This window comes from Bubalus kerabau, chromosome 2 (assembly GCF_029407905.1).
Source record: "Bubalus kerabau isolate K-KA32 ecotype Philippines breed swamp buffalo chromosome 2, PCC_UOA_SB_1v2, whole genome shotgun sequence".
NCBI lineage: Eukaryota > Metazoa > Chordata > Mammalia > Artiodactyla > Bovidae > Bubalus > Bubalus kerabau.
This window is the reverse complement of record NC_073625.1, coordinates 116,417,608-116,439,823: the sequence shown is the minus strand read 5'-3', so window position 1 is coordinate 116,439,823 and position 22,216 is coordinate 116,417,608. Positions and strand designations below refer to the sequence as shown.

The following is a 22,216-nucleotide window of genomic DNA, read 5'->3' as shown; positions in this document are numbered from 1 at the left end:
ATAAAAATAATGTACTAAAATTGAAAAATGTGAAACAGTAAAGGAAGCAAATTAAATCAACCATAATTCTTCTATCCAGTGATAATCACAGTTACGATTTTGTGTGCTTTTGTTCTGTGCATATATTTTACACACTATATGAAATTCTGTAACCTGCAATTTTAGGCTCTTGATAAGTGTTTCCACATGTTAAAAACTCATAAACATTTTAACTGGTGAATACTATTCTATATTAGTTTGTCATTTTCTTAATTTCATTTGTTAGTTTGTTTTTCTTTCTTTCCTCTTCACTTCCTTTTTTTCCAATTTATGTATTTTACTACTGTAAATAGTGCTACAGTGGACGTATTTGCATATTATGTTTGTCTACATTACTGTTGTCTGTCAGGATACCTAGAAGTGAAATTCTTAGGCCAAGGAACATTAACATTTTTAAGACTCTAGCAGAAAGGTGAGCATCTCCCTTGACTGTATACTTTTTGGTATAGATTAAGATAGTTGCAATTAGAATTTGTTTTATCTGGGATTTATTTCAATATACAGGCTGTGAATTTAATTTTTTTCTGTTTTTTTGCAAGCTTCTCAGTTGTCTTGTGCTTTTATAGGAAAATTTTGCTTCTGTCTTCTCATTGCTTAATTCATTCAACAGAGATGTAGTGAACACCTGCTTATATCCCAGACTATGCGCTAAGTGCTGCAAGGGCTGCTAGGATGAGTGAGAAGCAGTCGCTGCTCTGTGGAGTATCTTTACAGCAGAAGGACGTACATGTGTTGCAATCATTCCCATCTGTTGTCAGTGGCTTTTTCCTCAACTAAGAAGGTGGCTCCCTCCGTTCATGCTATTTATATTATCAAGGGAATGAACCAAAACTCAGCCTTTTTGGAGGACAGTTTTTGCCTAGTAGAAAGTAGGAATATTGAACTGTGGCTGACTGGCACTTTCTTTACTACAGCTTGCATAAATTTCTGCCTATAATTAAGTGTCCTAAGGTATCTGATGCCAGTTCCTCTGCCTGGGCTCTGGAGCCCCCTCTCTTCCTCATTTCCATCTCTCTTCTGAGTTGTGAGCCTTTTTCTCTTTACTGTATCCTGCCCATTAGGCACTTTGAACTACCCCTGCCTTAAGCCCACATTGCCTTAACCACTTTTCTTTCTCCCAGTCTTTCTTCAGTTCATTACCAGCTAGCTCTGCCTTCATCATTACATTGAAGTATTATCTCTTGGTTGTTAAATCTTTTTCTTTTTTTTTTGGTCATGCGTCATGGCTTATGGGATCCTAGACCCCTTATCAGGGATTGAACCCAGGCCCACACAAGAGAAAGCACTGATTCCCAACCACTGGACCACCAATGGATTCCCTTGGTGGTTGACTCTAATAGAAATTTCTCAATCTTCATCTTCCTTTACTCCTCAAATACTATTAACATTCTTGACCAAAAAGTTACTTGAAATGCTCCTGGTTTTCATCCTACTATTCAGCCACTTCTTATCTCCTCTCTGTATTCCTCTTGCCTATAAAACTTTTCCCTAGGGTTCTCTCTTAGAATATGTCCCTTCTCTTGTCATTTAAAAAAAAAATATTTATTTTTAATTGAAGGATGATTACAACATTGTGTTGGTTTCTGCCATACTTCAACATGAATCAGCCGCAGGTATACATATCTCCCCTCTCTCCTGCCTCCCTCCCACCTACTACCCCTTGTCATTTTATATAATTCCTAGGTGATGTACCCTCATGGTTTCAAATACCAGTTATATGCTTATGTGCTGATTACCACCAAAACCTGTGTGTTCAGTCCAAATCATACTACCTTATTGGGTATCTCCTTGTGTTACGTCTCACAGGTCCCTTAAAATCACCGTGGTAATTTGGAACAAATCCAAAACTTCTTTTATGATCCCCAGTTCAGTGAAGGTGTTCATATCTACACAGTTGTGCTAGCTGGAAATCTGGGTTTTTGCCTTGGTCCCTTCTCTTAGTCTCACTCTCATTCCACATCTGATAAGTCCTGTCACTTCAACCTAATCACCATTGAATCCTGTATCTTTGTTTAATGAATACTGTATCTTTAACAAGCTATCCTTTTCATTTGTATGACAGCTAAAAACAGAGTCGCTGTGGGTCATTGTCTTTTTTTCAAGAAGATATTTTTCTTATATTTGGTAATGAATTTAGATGGAAAGGTATAGCCTTCTTTATTTCCCTATCCTTTTCGGTGGATTTTCAGAGTGCTTTTATATTTAGAAGGTACTGAGCAATTGTGTTGAACTGAAATAAGAAGATTTGAAACTGTTTAAAAAGTAGCTTAATTTAGAAGCTTCTACATGTTTTCCTTAAGTCTGATGAAGAAGAATTAAGAAATGTGTGTTATAATAATGGAGAATTAGAAATTGAAACAGTCATTATTAAGCTACTTGGGAGGTGGTGAACAAATTAAATAGAATAATGCTGCTTGACATATAGTTCAGTTCATCAGCTGTGTTTAGAGATTATCAGCTTCTAGCTTGATTTCAATAAAATGTTAACAAGATCAGAATGTACCAAATTTGAGTGGTGGAGTTGCTGAAGGACAGAAGAAGAAATTAACTTTTTTATTGCTTATTTTTCATTGTGTTAATCTTTTGGACCATCATCTCTACTTCATAGGAAAAATATTAGTATGCTATAATCAAATATATGGTATATTCCACTTTAACAACTAGGTTTTATTCATATTAACAGGTAAATCTTCAGTTAAATTCACATATTTTAATTGGGAGCAAACCATGAGTGTTAGAGGTACTACATAATAACTCAGTTACAAGGAAGTAGAAGAAAGGAGAGTGAACGAAGGACGTTCACTCACAGAGCTTTTTATGTGGGCCACCAGATGGCACAGTGGTTCCACAGCAGCTGGCTGCACTGAGAAGGGGAGGGATGAGAGAGGGACAGTGTCACCAGCTGTTCAGGGATGGGGTGTTCTTAAGTCGGTTCTTTGTAACCTCAGATGTCTGTTTTCTGTGGTAAAAGCAGGCCAGCAGCTTGTTATTGCGTGTTTGAATTTGTTTCTTTTGAAGTTGGCTTTATGCTACTACCAAATGAACCATGTCAGTATCCCTATTGTGATTTTTGTGAGAAGGTTATTAACTTTTTAGATACAAGAATCAAAAATACTAAAAACATTAAAAATTGAACATAAAACATTACTATGCAGTATGAAGATAAACTTTCGTTGTTTAGTGAACAATGCTACTGAAATTATACTCTAAAAAATTCATTGATATTCATTAAATGACTAATATAAATAACTTATGACCCAAATAAGGAATACCTTTAATAATATGAGGGACCAAACAAAGGTAAGGAACAGGAGCCCTCATTGCTTTGAAATGAAGAGTTTTGTTTTTCTTAGTTGTTGATAGTTTATTTGAAGTTTTAAGACAGATTTTCTGCACAGTTCATATATTCATTTGAAGAATATATATAGTCCTAGAACCAGAGGAAGTGGACTATAATTGAATTGTAATGTTTTTATTACATACTAATAGCTATGAAATGATTCTTATTTAGTAATGAAGGCTTGGTGTAGAGAACCTAGATTAAAATGGAAAATAAAAAATGGTGAATTATGGACTATCGGGGTACTTTAGGGAAATATTTAATTCTGGTTGTGTGACACCTTAGTCCTCTTGTGGGTTGATACAGGATGTAATTAAATAAATATTGAGGTTATAAAGCCACAAGAATAGGCAAAAAATAAGGTTTTTAAAACTTTGGATGTAATTGTCATGTAACATTACTTTTAGGTATATGGTGATTTTTTTATATGTTGCAAAATGATCACAAGTCTAGTTACCATCTATCACTACACAGTTACACTTTTGTTTTCCTTATGATGAGAACTTTTAAGATCTATATTTAGCAACTTTCAAATACACAATATAGTATTATTAATTATAGTCACCATGCTATAAACAACATCCCTGCTGCTGCTGCTAAGTCACGTCAGTCGTGTCCGACTCTGTGCGACCCCATGGACGGCAGCCCACCAGGCTCCCCCATCCCTGGGATTCTCCAGGCAAGGACACTGAAGTGGGTTGCCATTTCCCTCTCCAATGCATGAAAGTGAAAAGTGAAAGTGAAGTCGCTCAGTCATGTCTGACTCTTCGCGACCCCATGGACTGCAGCCTACCAGGCTCCTCCATCCATAGGATTCTCCAGGCAAGAGTACCGGAATGGGGTGCCATTGCCTTCTCCGAATAACATCCCTAGGACTTATTTTATAACTGCAAGTTTGTGTCTTTTGATCACCTTCACCCATTTTGTTCACCTGTCACCTCTGGCAGCCACTAATCTCTTCTATGAGTTTTGGGGTTTTTTTGGTGTGGGGGGGCATTATTAGATTCCATATATAAGTGAAGAAATAAGTTTTGAGGATGAGAACTATTCAAGACAGCTAAGCTATATGTGAAATATCAAAAACAGACGAGGAACTTTTTGTGAAATTATTTTGGGGCAGAGTCCAGGGACATTGGGACTCCTGTGGCCCCAAAACGCTGTTTGAAGCCTGGGAAAAATTTGACAGCCAGACTAGAGGAGTATCTCTCTGCCTTTTCAAGTACCAATGTAACTGAAAGAAGTACCTTTGCTGTGACCTAAGGATGGAAATAGGGCAAAAATCGAATAGGTTGAGTTTCAGAAAAGAATCCTTCCTCTAGATACGGGCTTTAGAATATACTGAAATGAGAATTCAAATGGTACTGTCAGTTTTAACATGACAGAGCACATATATAATTATCATAACTTTGGGTTGGCATTTTAGAAGTTGATAGCCTTTACCTTCTTGAGATTACTGACCTTATAAAACCAAAAGGGCTTGAGTAGTTTCATTTAATGTTAGTGAAAAAATGGTGTTTTTTTGCTAATCTTGGATTAGAAGAAAAATATAGTAAATAATAATATATTTTTTTAAATGGGGTCAGTTCTTTACTTTCAGATTTGATCTTTATTTCCAAGCACTCTGAAGAAATGAGGTTAGAAAGGCACCCAACACTGAGTTTATTCCCCAGGCATCCTCCTACTTGATCTCCAGTAATAATAATGCCTAGCTAGACTCTTATAGTCATTTTGTTATGTGTTTACACAAGAGAGTGTCTTTATCTTCAGATCTTTTCGTCATTCAGATCAATCTAAATTTTTGAAAAATTCTGTTCTGTTGGTTGTGTCAGCTCTCTCTTGATTTTACTTTTGATGTCCATGTTTTAAAGGTTGTCAGTTGTCTGATACTTTTCATTTCCTAAATGCTGGTTAGCTGAACTTTTACCAAATAAGTTCTGCAATTCAAGGATAGTAGAGAAAATAAATGTTTAGTATTAGTTGCATTTTATAGTGTAAAGTTAAAACTTCAGAGGAGTTTAAAAGGAATTCTTTTTTTTTATTTATATCTCTTTAATCTCCTTTTACTGGAGGAATTCTTAATGTAATTACAAAATAAAAAATGAAGCCTGTATGTCAAAAAGATATATCAATGTAGTTGTAGCTTTGATATCTTTTCATAAGTATAGGGAACCTTAAAATATTGGAAAAGAAGTAGTGAGGAGATCTGCATTTTCTATGAACCACTATAACAGAATATATCTATTAAATAGAAAAGGGGGGCAGAAGTAAAGGAACTCAGTAGTAGTAAGGCTAAGTCTTGCCAGTGGCAAGATTTGCAGTGAGCACTTTGCCTCATGCCTGTCTGGGATGGGGGAGTGGGAATGAGGTGTCACAGACATCGAAAATCAGGATCTTCATTTTGGAAGCCCAAAGATTCAGAGACATAATGTGTCCCACCAGAGTGAGGAAGCACTATTCAGCCTAGAGATTTTTTTTTAATTTATTTTGGAACCATAAAACTAGGTTGTCTTTGTTTAGTATTGAATTAGGTTATTAAATGCTTTTATTTATATTTATAGTATATTTGTTTCATATTTATGTAATTTTATACTTATATAATGATTTTATGTTTGAAATACCCAATAATTTAAGGGTGATTACACTTGTTTTGAAGAACTCTGATAAAATATATAGTCCTTTGGATATGAAATACGGGGGATTAAATAAATAGCTCTATTTGTTAACCTATGAATTTTACTTCTGAAGTTTGAGACATTTATAGAAAAAAGTATGTCTCTACAGCTATTTTTTCAACTGTACAGTTAACTTCGTGGAATTTCTTCTAATTTTCACTGATTTTGGCACTTTCTGATCTTTTTGAAACAGTGACCACATGGAAAATGTGTATGGCTACCTAATGAAGTACACCAACCTCGTCACTGGGTGGCAGTACAGGTAAGTGTGAGTGTTCTGTCACGTTCTCTCCCAAGAGAACAGAAATGGGCATGACGATTTTATAATCTGATGTTACATGACTGGGAAGCATGTTAGAGAAAGACTTACCATGTTTTCTATAAGTCTGATGACTTTCTTTTTCTATTTTTAGGGGGTAAGAGGAGTTAACATTGTCCAAATCGCAGCCTCCAAATACATCAGAAGTTACTGTTACGTCAAGATTAGTATCATTTATCAACTCACCTTGGGCTTCTTATGTGTACTTCCAGTGGTTAGGCTTTTTGGGTGGTTTAGAGACAGCAAAGAGATTTGTGTTAGGTGCCTGTTGAGGATTCTTGCTTCTTTTCATTGTTGAGGATTCTTAAACTCTTCTGGGATCTTGAAAAGTTTAAATAACCAACCTGAGGTCACACAAGCAGTCAAGAAGTAGCACAGCCAACTGTCTTAAATACTTTGTGGAATTGATATTTGTGGGGCAGGGGACTAAACTTTTATTCTTTTATTGTGGTAAAATATAACATAAAATTTACCATTTTAAACATTTTTTGGTATGCAGTTCAGTGGTATTAAATACATTCACATTTTTGTGCAACCATCACCCCCATTCATCTCAGAACTCTTTGCATCTTCTCAGACTAAAACTGTATCCATTAAACAATAATTTCACATTTTCCTCTCCCCCTGAGTCCTTAAGCAACCACTGTTCTCCTCTCTGTCTCTATGAATTTGACTACTCTAGGTACCTTATATAAGTGGAATCATATAATACTTGTCCTTTTGTGATTGGCTTATTTTATTTAGTGTAATGTTCTCAAAGTTCATCCATGTAGTGTGTGTCAGAATTCTCTACCTTTTGAGGGCTGAAAAACAGTCTCTTGTAAGTATATACCACATTTTGTTTATCCAGTTATCAATCACTGGACATTTGGGTTGCTTCCATCTTTTGGCTATTGTGAATAATGCTGCTTTGAGTATTGGTGTACACAATATCAGAGTCACTGCTCTCATTCTTGTGTGTGTATACCCAGAAGTGGAATTGCTTAATCACATTGTAATTCTATGTTTAATTTTTTGGGGAATCTCCATACTGTTTTCCATAGCAGCTGCACTGTTTTACATTCCCACTAGCAGTGTACAAGGATTCCAGTTTCTCTACATCTTCTCAACAGTTGTTACTTTCTGTTGTGTCTATGTGTGTGTGTATAATAACCATTTTAATGGGTATTGAGTGTTATCTCATTGTGGTTTTTTAAAACTATTGAAAAAAGTGATAAAGCTAGAATCTGAACCCAAATAGTTCTGACTCCAGGTTGGTATTTTCATTATAAATACTGCTTCTTATTCACATGTCATTTGGAGATCTCTGATTTTGGTTATGATGGAATAATAAGCTGATTCTGCCTTTCTACCTTAAACAATTAGAAAATGGTACATAGTATATGAAGGAATGTTTTTCAGAATTCAAAAAGAGTTGAAGCATTGTAATGAACATGTGATTGCTTAAAAGAGAAGGCAGTTTGGGATATGTTTAATTTGAAGTAACAGTAGGGCTTTCACATAAGAGTGATACGCTAGAAGTTGGAGGTCATATGAGAGGTCAAAGCTGAATATGAAATTATAGAAGACAATCATTCCTGTTAAAGTGAAAAGGGTAGTTCTCTAAGGTTCCCACCCTTTATTTTTTTTTAAGAAAGAACAAAGTCAGGGGAGCCTTTTCATTTTGCATTTTCTCACCTCAGTTTTTATGTAATTTTTTGAAGGCTTATACATTTAAATGACATATAAAATATAAAAAAAAATTTATGTCACTTTGCTTTTAGCACTGTTTTTTGTTCTTTTTAAAAAGGGAAATAGGTTAACTTTTCTCCCCCATTCATTCAACTAATTTCATTCATCTTATATTATTGAGTATTACTGAGAAATTCTCAGAAGTAGAATAGAGTAGGAAAGCTCCAAAGTATCCCCAAGCACATAAGATTAAGTATATGTTAAACATGGCATTTCAAGTTAGTGGTGACTTGAGGCCATGGGAAGAAGGGGCATGTGTTTGTATCCTTGTGTGGGGGAGCATACTAAAAAGATCCATTGGCCACTGGTTGCCCAGGAAGTTAGCTAAGAGATCCAAGCAAAGTTCTAGCATAGGGAAAGGCATGGCTTCTGCCCTTGCGATTCTTCTAGCTGTCCTAGAGGCCAGTTTTAGCAGCAAAGGAAGTGTGGGAATGAAGACAGCACATCACCATTTGCCACTGAGAACACAACCTTTTATCCGTTTGTCCCATCAGAGAGGTCTCAGGTTGTCAACTGGTTTACTGCAAGCTCGTTTTCTCTTTCCTGCCAGACTGCCTGGAGGCTTGTGGCACAGCAGCGATATCCTGGGTTCGCAGCATGAATTGTAGATTGAATGATAAAAGAGGAACAGAAAGGTTCAGTTTAGTTCAGTTGCTCAGTCGTGTCCGATTCTTTGTGACCCCATGAACCGCAGACGCCAGGCCTCCCTATCCATCACCAACTCTTGGAGTCTACCCAAACTCATGTCCATTGAGTCGGTGATGCCATCCAACCATCTCATCCTCTGTCGTCCCCTTCTCCTACTACCCTCAATCTTTCCCAACATCAGGGTCTTTTCAAATGAGTCAGCTCTTCGCATCAGGTGGCCCAAATACTGGAGTTTCAGCTTTAACATCAGTCCTTCCAGTGAACACCCAGGACTGATAGGATGGACTGGTTGGATCTCTTTGCAGTCCAAGGGACTCTCAAGAGTGTTCTCCAACACCACAATTCAAAAGCATCAATTCTTCTGCACTCAGCCTTCTTTATAGTCCAACTCTCACATCCAAACATGACTACTGGAAAAACCATAGCCTTGACTAGACGGACCTTTGTTAACAAAGTAATGTCTCTGCTTTTTAATGTTCTGTCTAGGTTGGTCATAACTTTCCTTCCAAGAGTAAGCGTCTTTTAATTTCATGGCTGCAGTCACCATCTGCAGTGATTTTGGAGCCCCCAAAAATAAAGTCAGCCACTGTTTCCCCATCTATTTCCCATGAAGTGATGGGACCAGATGCCATGATCTTCGTTTTCTGAATGTTGAGCTTTAAGCCAACTTTTTCACTCTCCTCTTTCACTTTCATCAAGAGGCTTTTTAGTTCCTCTTCACTTTCTGCCATAAGGGTGGTGTCATCTGCATATCTGAGGTTATTGATATTTCTCCCAGCAGTCTTGATTCCAGCTTGTGCTTCTTCCAGCCCAGCGTTTCTCATGATGTACTCTGCATAGAAGTTAAACAAGCAGGGTGCCAATATACAGCCTTGACATATTCCTTTTCCTGTTTGGAACCAGTCTGTTTGTTCCATGTCCAGTTCTAACTGTTTGCTGACATACATAGAGGTTTCTCAAGAGGCAGGTCAGGTGGTCTGGTTTTCCCATCTCTTTCAGAATTTTCCACAGTTTATTGTGATCCACACAGTCAAAGGCTTTGGCATAGTCAATAAAGCAGAAATAGATGTGTTTCTGGAACACTCTTGCATTTTCGATGGTCCAGCGGATGTTGGCAATTTGATCTCTGGTTCCTCTGCCTTTTCTAAAACCAACTTGAGCATTTGGAAGTTCACGGTTCATTACTGCTGAAGCCTGGCTTGGAGAATTTTGAGCATTACTTTACTAGCGTGTGAGATGAGTGCAATTGTGCGGTAGTTTGAGCATTCTTTGGCATTGCCTTTCTTTGGGATTGGAATGAGAACTGACCTTTTCCAGTCCTGTGGCCACTGCTGAGTTTTCCAAATTTGCTGGCATATTGAGTGCAGCACTTTCAGAGCATCATCTTTTAGGATTTGAAATAGCTCAACTGGAATTCCATCACCTCCACTAGCTTTGTTCATAACGATGCTTCCTAAGGGCCACTTGACTTCGCATTCCAGGATGTCTGGCTCTAGGTGAGTGATCACACCATCATGATTATCTGGGTTGTGAAGATCTTTTTTATACAGTTCTGTGTATTCTTGCCACCTCTTCTTAGTATCTTCTGCTTCTGTTAGGTCCATACCATTTCTGTCCTTTATTGCACCCATCTTTGCATGAAATGTTCCCTTGGTATCTGATTTTCTCAAAGAGATCTCTAGTCTCTCCCATTCTGTTGTTTTCCTCTATTTCTTTGCATTGATCACTGAGGAAGGCTTTCTTATGTCTTCTTGCTATTCTTTGGAACTCTGCCTTCAAATGGGTATATCTTTCCTTTTCTTCTTTGTTTTTCATTTCTCTTCTTTTCACAGCTATTTGTAAGGCCTCCTCAGACAGCCATTTTGCTTTTTTGCATTTCTTTTTCTTAGGGATGGTCTTGATCCCTGTCTCTTGTACAATGTCACAAACCTCCATTCATAGTTCATCAGGCACTCTGTCTATCAGATCTAGTCCCTTAAATCTATTTCTCACTTCTACTGTATAATCATAAGGGATTTGATTTAGGTCATACCTGAATGGTCTAGTGGTTTTCTCTACTTTCTTCAGTTTAAGTCTCAATTTGGCAATAAGGAGTTCATGATCTGAGCCACAGTCAGCTCCTGGTCTTGTTTTTGCTGACTGTATAGAGCTTCTCCATCTTTGGCTGCAAAGAATTTAATCAGTCTGATTTTGCTGTTGATGATCACCAAATTATCTTCATCTGGTGATGTCCATGTGTAGAGTGTTGTCTTGTGTTGTTGGAAGAGGGTGTTTGCTATGACCGGTGCGTTCTCTTGGCAAAACTCTATTATCCTTTGCCCTGCTTCATTCTGTACTTCAAGGCCAAATTTGTCTATTACTCCAGGTATTTCTTGACTTCCTACTTTTGCATTCCAGTCCCCTATAATGAAAAGGACATCTTTTTTACGTGTTCTAAAAGTTTTTATAGGTCTTCATAGAACCTTTCAACTTCAGCTTCTTCAGCATTACTGGTCGGGGTATGGACTTGGATTACCATGCTATTGAATGGTTTGCCTTGGAAATGAACAGAGATCATTCTGTCGTTTTTGAGATTGCATCCAAGTACTGTATTTTGGACTTTTTTGTTGACTATGATAGCTACTCCATTTCTCTAAGGGATTCCTGCCCACAATAGTAGATATAATGGTCATCTGAGTTAAATTTACCCATTCCAGTCCTTAGTCGCTGATTTCTAGAATGTCGACGTTCACTCTTGCCATCTCCTGTTTGACCACTTCCAATTTGCCTTGATTCATGAACCTCACATTCCAGGTTCCTATGCAGTATTGCTCTTACAGCATCGGATCTTGCTTCTATCACCAGTCACATCCACAACTGGGTGTTGTTTTTGCTTTGGCTCCATCCCTTCATTCTTTCTGGAGTTATTTCTCCACTGATCTCCAGTAGCATATTGGGCACCTACAAAAAGGTTAAGACCATGTTAAAGGAACTTAGGCTTAGAGCTCAGTTCTTTTGGTAGACTTAGCCACTTGGTCCCTGAAGTGTGGATAAAGCTTAAGTAACAAAAGCACTGTACCTGTGCCAGGTATTCAGGGTGATCTCCTGGCAATCTATTTCTGTTTGACTAAGGGCAACTTAGAGAAGCTTGGAAAAATTCAGCATGAGCATACTCTGTAAATAATAAATGGCTTGTTTTGGAATGTGGTACCCTAAGAAACAGCAAGACCCTCTCTTGAATGTACTTCCTTTCTCTTTGAATTAGCATTCATGAAGAGGAGATCTCTTCCTACTCAGAAGTTCTGTACATGGTCAGCACTGAAGCCTAGGATGGTCAGCACAAAGCATATGCGTGTCTTTCCATCCGAAATCTTCCCTGAAGTTGGCTATTGCTATCATAAGACATACTTCCAAGTCAGAATATTTTTTAAAGTTCCATTCCAAAATACTTCATTTTTAAGTTGTCAGCTATTCTGAGGATTAGTCATTTTCTCAAACTTGCAGTCTTTATTATTTTGAAATTGCACAAAATAAATAATTATTTAATTTTTCTTTTTAACAATGTGGTGACTTTTCAGCATATAAAGAAAGATGCTGAATCTTAAGCCTTTTTTTCTATGTTTCTTTAGCTCCTAGGTTAGACCAGCTTGCTAAGAATACTATAATCAAGAGTCTAGTCCTCTTCTGGGCAACATAGCTTTCAGTTTCCTTACTATGTGAATTGTCTCTCCATCTCCAATCTGCACATCTTATACATCTCCAGAGAAAGGGTGAAGGAAGAACATTTGGGTTAATTTGTGTATAATGAAAGATAGCATACAGTGCGTTATTGGTGCCACTGGGTTCATAGCATCATCTTGGTATTAGGTAATCAGTTTTTGACTCAATTCTATCATTTTACCAGTTCCTCCTCAGTATTACTTTTGTATATCTAGGTGAGTGCTTCCCATGTTGTAGATTTGTGGTAATGCTTTTGGGGTAAGAAATACATGTTCCCAGTAACTTGAGATTTCCAACATTGTTCTCTAAATTTTCTTTGAATTGACTTCTTAGAAGAGACCAGTCTTCTTTCTTTGTTTGGAATAATTGGGCTTATTGCTTAGACTAGTAGAAAGAGATTTCTTTCCTTATTTCCTTCATTCATTCCTTTCCTTATTTCTTGTTTGTCTGTTTGTTCAGATTTGTCTGAACCACCAGGGAAGCCCCTTTAAAAGTCACAAGCATGCTAAAAATGAATGAGAAAAACAATAGTCTTGCTTTCCCAGCTCCCTTTTCAGGTAGCTGCTTTCAATTTCTCTTATTTGCTTCTCATTATTTCTTTTTCTTTCCCTTAATAAAAGGCCGATTGCATTCTCTCCCAGTTTGGTATGATTGATATAGTTGCCACGTTGCTTAAGACAGTATCTTTTAGGAACTTGAACTGGATCAAATTGTCTGGATGTATTACAGAATGCATTAACATGTAGAATACCAAATTACTCTAAACCCAAACATTAATTTTTTGGAATAGAAACTTTTTAGATTTTTTTCCTAAAGAAAAGAACTATTGTACTACTTAAATTGGAATCCAAATTAATATATTTCCCAAAGTAGTTAATCTAAAACCAAATCAGAACATCAAATTCTTTTCCAGTGTGTTTCATTATATCATCATTTAGTTTCAAGTTCCTTATGGTTCTGCATCTCTAGTTGCAGCCTTTTCATTTTAAAACAGGATAAGTAATCTTTAGTTGTGACCTATTTAATAATGTGTTCACAAAGTCTTGCTACTTTGGCATTATTCATATTGTTTATTTCACTGGTTAAATCTTAAATCATATTCATTTCTTACCTAGCATTTGTTAATCCCAGAGCTCATGCTTTGATTTGTTCCCAGTGAATTTTAAATAAAAACTCTCCCTACCATTTGTCTTTGGGAACTTACCCTGTCTGTTAATGAATTCTGGAGAGAAATCTTCCTCTGAAGGATACTGTATTTTTGTTTCCTTTCTGCATTGTCTTGTATTCCTATTAAATGCCTCTTTCACAGCTGAAGATTTTATATCTTTTATTAAACTCATTCAATTCTTCAGTAACATTTACTACTAGGAAATTCAGTCTAGTGTTTCTAAGTACTTCTTGAGATGCTTTTGAATTTTATTTTTTTAATAGCAAAAACTCAAAAGTATGTGATTAAAATTTGGATTGCTCTAGTTTGACTAGGGGAAATATTTTAAAAGTATGACCTTTTTTAAAATTATTGCAGGTTTTTTGTTCTAAACAATGAAGCTGGGCTGTTGGAATATTTTGTGAATGAACAGTCTAGAAATCAAAAACCCAGAGGTACTTTGCAGCTTGCAGGAGCTGTAATATCACCCAGTGATGAGGACTCTCACACCTTCACTGTAAATGCTGCCAGTGGGGAACAATATAAACTCAGAGGTATGACTGAAATATGAGAATTAATAGTGTGATTTTCTTCTTCCTTGAGAAGTTGATATACTTCCCTCCTTTCATTTAGGTTTTGGAAATAGAAATTACTATCATTGATACAGAAACAGTATTCTACACCTTGTAATTGTTTTAAGGGTTTATGAGATCTGTTTTAATTAATGACTTTTAAGTTGCACAGTGAGTAAGTCTGTTTAAAATGACCCCTCTAAGAAATTTGTATAGATGAAATACTGAGAAATCTAAAAACATTGACTTGTTAAAAATGTTTTGTCTTCCACAGATTTGTATTTTATTTCCTTTCTTAATTTAGTTGATATGTTCTCTTTGTGTTTTTTAATGATTAATGTACATAACTGGGATTTATGAAAATGCTTGTATTCAGGTATAACATCTGTTTAGATAAATATAATTTGTGTAGAGGTTTCTATTTTTAATTAATACACATAAAGTATGATGTTAATCCTAATTGATCATGCTAGAGATCTGAAAGAATATATTGAATACACACCAAATGCTTAATAAAGGGTATTTATTTGAAGAAGAGCATATCTTTAAGCGAAAGTTAAGACATGTCAAGTTCCATCTACCCACCGAGCTATATGTCATTTATCCTCGCTAGGAAATACCCACATCCAGCTATGGTGTTACCTAACAAGGTTGATGCTTTGGCCTTTTTCCTACCTCGCTCTGGTCAGGGAGAGTGGGAACATGCCCTGATTTTCAGTGATCCGTTCTTCATGCTATAACAATTAATTGTATTCTAAAAATAAATGAAAAAGTAAATAACTTGTAGATACTTTTTATCAGCCACAGATGCTAAAGAGCGACAACATTGGGTTAGCAGACTTCAGATATGTACACAACACCACACTGAAGCTATTGGCAAGGTATGTGGATTCATGTATGATATTAATGCACGGAAATGGGAAAGATCTTTTTACCTTTATTTTTTTGCATTTTAAAATTGAGATTCACATACCATAAAATTGATCCTTTTAAAGTGTACAATTTCATGGGTTTTATTAATATATTCATAAGATTATATAGCTGTTGCAACTATCTAATTCCTGAACATTTTCATCACCTTCCAAAAAACCCGTATCTGTTTAACAGTCACTCCCTATTTGAATCTCTTTTCCCAGTCCCCTGGCAAAAACTAACCTATAATTTTTGTTTCAATAGATTTGTCTATTCTGGGCATTTGATATAAATGGAATCATGCAGTATGTGGTGTTTGTTTGTTTGTTTGTTTTTGTCTGGCTTCTTACGATAAGCATAATGTTTTAAAGGTTCATCCATGTCATTGCATGGATCATACTTCATTCCTTTTTAAGACTGAATAATCCTCTTTTATGGATATACCACATTATGTTTATCCATGCATCAGCTGATAGGCATGTGGATTGTTTACATGTTGTGGCTGTTATGAATAATACTTCTATGAACATTTGTGTTCAAATTTTTGTATGAAATATGATTTCAGTTTTCTAGGTTATTCCTAGAAGTGAAATAACTGGGTTATATGGTAGTTGTCTGTTTAACTATTGAGGAACTGCCAAACTGTTTTTGAAATTGGCCAAATTATTTGCCATTCTCACCAGCAATACACGAAGGTTCCAGTTTCTCCACATTCTTACTGATACTATTACTGTCCTTTTTTAACAATTATTATGGCCATCCTCATGGTTATGAAGTAGAATTTTGTTGTGGTTTTAATTTCATTTCTCTAATGGCTAATAAGGTTGAGCGTCTTTTCATGTGTTTATAGATAATTTCTGTATCTCATTTGAAGTGTTTTCTTTTTTAAGATGAGGAGGGTCTTAGTACTTGAAATCTGAGGTTAGAAATGTCTAAAAATTAATATGTGGGAAGCAGAGCTAAAGGATTTCCATACCTTTTTGTTTTCTTTTTAGTGTTCCTTCCCCATAGCTAAATTTTTTAAAGTTGTGATTTAGGCCTGCAGTCTTTAAGAAATCCAGCAAAAAACTTTATTCTTGCTGCAAGATTCTAATCATTGGCAGTGACCAGAAAGTGCTAGTTTGTTTCAAAGATACTTTCATGTTACACTAGAAAAATTATTATACTGAATATTGCTGAATATATTTTTTGCTTCAATCATGATGTTTAAATATCTGAAATTAGAAATTTCTTGTTATTTTAATATATGTCTAATGTAAAAAAAGAATTCTTGACAGCACACACCTGGAATTAATTTTCTGAATACATTACCAGTTTACTATGGGATGTGTGAAATTCTTAAACTTTTAAGGTCTTAAATTTTTCCATCTTCAGAACTATTCTTACAGTTAATTCTGAGGTTAACCTTATTTTAAAAACTGTTTGTGTGTAAGCCTCCAGTATATTATAGGTTGAGAGTTTACCTAAATTTTAAAAAAGGAATTATTTTCTTTGTCTAATAGAATAATCCTCCTCTGAAGTCACGGAGCTTCTCACTTGCATCTAGTGGTAATTCTCCTATATCCCAGAGGAGACCAAGTCAAAATACCATTTCCTTTTTTAATGTTGGACATTCCAAACTACAATCAGTGAGCAAAAGAGCTAACTTACCTCCAGACCATCTTGTGGAAGTCAGAGAAGTAAGTATGAATTGAAATCAAGTTAAAATGCATAAAATAATATTACCAGCTTGATTTTGTCACAAAAAAATTTTTAATCCTGTTTGTGTCTTCTGGGGGCCTCAATGTTTAGGTCATAACAGTTCCCTGATTTTTTAGGTGTCCTAAGTTTCCGCAAGTCTGTCAGCTAGGTTCTATGTACACTGTCATGTTTCAAAAATCTGTATCTTTCAAGAGAAAGTATAGACTCCTTTAATGTAAAATTTATGATAAAAGGATTATTAAGCCTAGTGGAAAGACTGTGATCAAACAAGTGACTTTTTTTTTTTTTTACTGATACATGTAAATAGAGAATTTCAAACACACAAAGATAGAATAGTTAAATCCTTGATGTTCCCTTATCTCACCATTTTCCTTATTCTCTTTGAAACTAAGTACCAAATAATTCTAGTTAATAAAGAATGCAGGAGAGGGAAATGGCAACCCACTCCAGTATTCTTGCCTGGAAAAGTCCATGGACAGAGGAGCCTGGCGGGCTGCAGTCCATGGAGTTACATGACTGAGCATGTGTGTATAAGGGTGGAGGATGACGGGTTGGTAGCAATAAACTGGTAGAACTAAAAAAATAAAATAAAAATAAAGAATGCAGTTAGGTTCTTAATAATCCAGGTGCTGTTTACTGAGTTAATTTTGATAGAGCTCATAGATACCTATGTAGTGGATTGTGGATTATAAATCACACCCAAATGATTTAAGGCAGGAAGCTGGGGAGAATGTTCCCTCTATCAGGTTATTTTAGGTTGTATTTATAGGTGAAGAAATTGAGATTTGAGTGAAATTATACATTTCTGGGAAAGATATCCTTGAAGATATGTATTGTCAGTACCTATATCAAGGAGTTCATGATATCAGTATGTTACTGGTAATGTTCACCTTGATCTCGTGGTTAAGGTAGCTTCTGCTTGGTTAAAGTAGCTTTCCTCCACTGTAAAGTTGCTGTCTTTTTCTCTGTAGTTAATAAAATATCTGGGGAGTTTCTTTGAGACTATGTATTTCCTTTTTCTTTTCAAAGACATTGAGAGAACTTTTGTTACCATACTGACCATGGTTCCCGGTAGGTGTTCTCAAGCTTTTTGTGGCCTTGGTATCTGTTTCACTCTTAAAAATTATTGAGGACCTCAAAGAATTTTTGCTTTATATAGGTTAAACTTACCAATATTTACCTTATTAGAAATTGAAACAGGTATTTAAAAAATGCTTGTTTTTAAAATTTACCTTTAAATTTTATGTTTTATTATTTTAAAATAAAAATTAATAAATTCATACATATTAACATAGATAACATATTTTTATGTCAAACAGCTATTTTTCCCCCCAAACAAACAAAATAATTGCACTCAAAGCAATTATTGCAAACTCAATTTACTGCAAATATGTAGCTTTAGTTGAACTATATGAAAAAAAACTTTGTGGTTGGGGAAAAAAGAGAAATGTATTAAAATAGCTTTTTAAGGTAAATGTGGCTGTTCTTTGATACTCCAGTAAAACTGGACAGTGACAGTTTCTTAAGTGTTAGATGCAGTGTGGAATCTAATATGTATCAGTGAACTTTTCATGTTCTGTTTCATGACAGTACACTGGTTTGCCTTGCACATTGAGTGGATGTTTAACTTATGCACGATTTTGTAACACTGCATTAGTCATTTAGAGGAATGTTAGTTCGGAGTTAGGCAGCCCTTACAGATACTGGTATACAATATCAAAAATTCACATTCATTAACATCCATACCAACTTCATCAGAAAAGGCTTTCAATATTGGGAAACTGCCAAGCTTATGGTGACTGATACAGGTTTTCCAAAATTGTAATTTCATTTTAAAGCTCATATTTTATCAGTTCAGTTCAGTCACTCATTCTTGTCCAACTCTTTGCACCCCATGAATCGCAGCATGCCAGGGCCTCCCTGTCTATCACCAACTCCCGGAGTTCATTCAGACTCACGTCCATCAAGTCAGTGATGCCATCCAGCCATCTCATCCTCTGTCGTCCCCTTCTCCTCCTGCCCCCAATCCCTCCCAGCATCAGAGTCTTTTCCAGTGAGTCAACTCTTCGCATGAGGTGGCCAAAGTACTGGAGTTTCAGCTTTAGCATCATTCCTTCCAAAGAGATCCCAGGGCTGATCTCCTTCAGAATGGACTGGTTGGATCTCCTTGCAGTCCAAGGGACTCTCGCGAGTCTTTTCCAACACCACAGTTCAAAGGCATCAATTCTTTGGCGCTCAGCTTTCTTCACAGTCCAACTCTCACATCCATATATGACCACTGGAAAAACCATAGCCTTGACTAGATGGACCTTTGTTGGCAAAGTAATGTCTCTGCTTTTCAATATGCTATCTAGGTTGGTCATAACTTTTCTTCCAAGCAGTAAGCGTCTTTTAATTTCATGGCTGCAGTCACCATCTGCAGTGATTTTGGAGCCCAGAAAAATAAAGTCTGACACTGTTTCCACTGTTTCCCCATCGATTTCCCATGAAGTGATGGGACCAGATGCCATGATCTTAGTTTTCTGAATGTTGAGCTTTAAGCCAACTTTTTCACTCTCCACTTTCACTTTCATCAAGAGGCTTTTGAGTTCCTCTTCACTTTCTGCCATAAGGGTGGTGTCATCTGCATATCTGAGGTTATTGATATTCCTCCCAGCAGTCTTGATTCCAGCTTGTGCTTCTTCCAGCCCAGCATTTCTCATGATGTACTCTGCATATAAGTTAAATAAACAGGGTGCCAATATACAGCCTTGACATACTCCTTTTCCTGTTTGGAACCAGTCTGTTTGTTCCATGTCCAGTTCTAACTGTTGTTTGCTGACATGCATATAGGTTTCTCAAGAGGCAGGTCAGGTGGTCTGGCATTCCCCTCTCTTTCAAAATTTTCCACAGTTTATTGTGATCCACACAGTCAAAGACTTTGGCATAGTCAATAAAGCAGAAATAGATGTTTTTCTGGAACTCTCTTGCTTTTTCTATGATCCAGCGGATGTTGGCAATTTGATCTCTGGTTCCTCTGCCTTTTCTAAAACCAGCTTGAACATCAGGAAGTTCACGGTTCACATATTGCTGAAGCCTGGCTTGGAGAATTTTGAGCATTACTTTACTAGCGTGTGAGATGAGTGCAATTGTGCAGTAGTTTGAGCATTCTTTGGCATTGCCTTTCTTTGGGATTGGAATGAGAACTGACCTTTTCCAGTCCTGTGGCCACTGCTGAGTTTTCCAGATTTGCTGGCATATTGAGTGCAGCACTTTGACAGCATCATCTTTGAGGATTTGAAATAGCTCAACTGGAATTCCATCACCTCCACTAGCTTTGTTCGTAGTGATGCTTCCTAAGGCCCACTTGACTTCACATTCCAGGATGTCTGGTTCTAGGTGAATGATCACACCATCGTGATCATCTGGGTTGTGAAGATCTTTTTGTACAGTTCTTCTGTGTATTCTTGCCACCTCTTCTTAATATCTTCTGCTTCTGTTAGGTCCATACCATTTCTGTCCTTTATCGAGCCCATCTTTGCATGAAATGTTCCCTTGGTATCTCTAATTTTCTTGAAGAGATCTCTAGTCTTTCCCATTCTGTTGTTTTCCTCTATTTCTTTGCATTGATCGCTGACATGCATATAGGTTTCTCAAGAGGCAGGTCAGGTGGTCTGGTATTCTGGCATTCTCTATTCTTATCTCTTCTTGCTGTTCTTTGGAACTCGGCATTCAGATGTTTATATCTTTCCTTTTCTCCTTTGCTTTTCGCTTCTCTTCTTTTTACAGCTATTTGTAAGGCCTCCCCAGACAGGCATTTTGCTTTTTTGCATTTCTTTTCCATGGGGATGGTCTTGATCCCTGTCTCCTGTACATTGTCATGAACCTCCGTCCATAGTTCATCAGGCACTCTATCAGATCTGCTGCTGAGTCACTTCAGTCATGTCCGACTCTGTGCGACCCCATAGACGGCAGCCCACCAGGCTCCCCCGTCCCTGGGATTCTCCAGGCAAGAACACTGGAGTGGATTGCCATTTCCTTCTCCAATGCATGAAAGTGAAAAGTGAAAGTGAAGTCGCTCAGTCGTGCCCGACTCTTAGTGACCCCATGGACTGCAGCCCACCAGGCTCCTCCATCCATGGGATTTTCCAGGCAAGAGTACTGGAGTGGGGTGCCATTTCCTTCTCCTCTATCAGATCTAGTTCCTTAAATTTATTTCTCACTTCCACTGTATAATCATAAGAGATTTGATTTAGGTCATACCTGAATGGTCTAGTGGTTTTCCCTACTTTCTTCAATTTAAGTCTGAATTTGGCAGTACGGAGTTCATGATCTGAGCCATAGTCAGCTCCTGGTCTTGTTTTTGCTGACTATGTAGATCTTCTCCATCTTTGGCTGCAAAGAATATAATCAGTCTGATTTCGGTGTTGACCATCTGGTGACGTCCATGTGTCGAGTGTTCTCTTGTGTTGTTGGAAGAGGGTGTTTGCTATGACCAGTGCATTTTCCTGGCAAAACTCTTATTAGTCTTTGCCCTCTTCATTCCATATTCCAAGGCCAAATTTGCCTGTTACTCCAGGTATTTCTCTACTTCCTACTTTTGCATTGCAGTCCCCTATAATGAAAAGGACATCTTTTTTGGTTGTTAGTTCTAAAAGGTCTTGGAGGTCTTCATAGAACTGTTCTACTTCAGCTTCTTCAGCATTACTGATGGGGGCATATACTTGGATTGCCATGATATTGAATGGTTTGTCTTGGAAACGAACAGAGATCATTCTGTCGTTTTTGAGATTACATCCAAGTACTGCATTTCAGACTCTTTTGTTGACCATGATAGCTACTCCATTTTTCTAAGGGATTCCTGCCCGCGGTAGTAGATATAATGGTCATCTGAGTTAAATTCCCCATTCCAGTCCATTTTAGTTCGCTGATTCCTAGAATATTTTATAATTGGCAACAAATGCTGTCAGTTGTTTTTCTGAAGTGAAAAATCCTTTTGTTTAATTTTGAAAGGATGTCTACCACATACTCCCAAGCCTGAAGAGCTATAGTTATTAGCAACCATTCTGTCAGGGAAAAACAACACTGTTGTGTTTCTCCTCTATGCTACTATAACACCCCATACTTCTGTACTCCAGTCACCAAATGTGTGGGGGTTTCCTTCACACTAAGTAATTCTCTGATTCTTGGTAGATTCCAGCTAGGTGTTCTACAATTTAGTTCAGTTCTGACACCATTTAGCTGAGATAGTATCAGATCCCACAAAACTGTCCTCATTTCAGATGCCCTTCCCAAGTCCAGGTTGTCACCTGTGTTTCTGAACAACCAATATAATCACGTTCTTTCATGTCAGGTGGTGATCTGTGAAAATAAACTGCTAGTTCAACTTGTAACTCAGTCTCACAAGTGCTTTTCCTTGGGCAACCACAGTGCTTTGGTATGCAGCAGCAGTGTACA

At 36.9% G+C, this 22,216-nt stretch overlaps 1 protein-coding gene across 2 annotated transcripts in view; it reads left to right on the top strand.

The window, feature by feature from the left end:
• The window catches only part of OSBPL11 (oxysterol binding protein like 11), a 92,068-nt gene that overhangs the window by 21,248 nt on the left and 48,604 nt on the right, over positions 1 to 22,216 (top strand). For both annotated transcript variants that reach the window (XM_055568488.1, XM_055568489.1), the window contains exons 2-5: positions 6,245 to 6,313; positions 13,974 to 14,149; positions 14,969 to 15,048; positions 16,582 to 16,758. In XM_055568488.1, the coding sequence (XP_055424463.1) occupies positions 6,245 to 6,313; positions 13,974 to 14,149; positions 14,969 to 15,048; positions 16,582 to 16,758 (502 nt within the window). The remainder of the gene's footprint in view (positions 1 to 6,244; positions 6,314 to 13,973; positions 14,150 to 14,968; positions 15,049 to 16,581; positions 16,759 to 22,216) is intronic.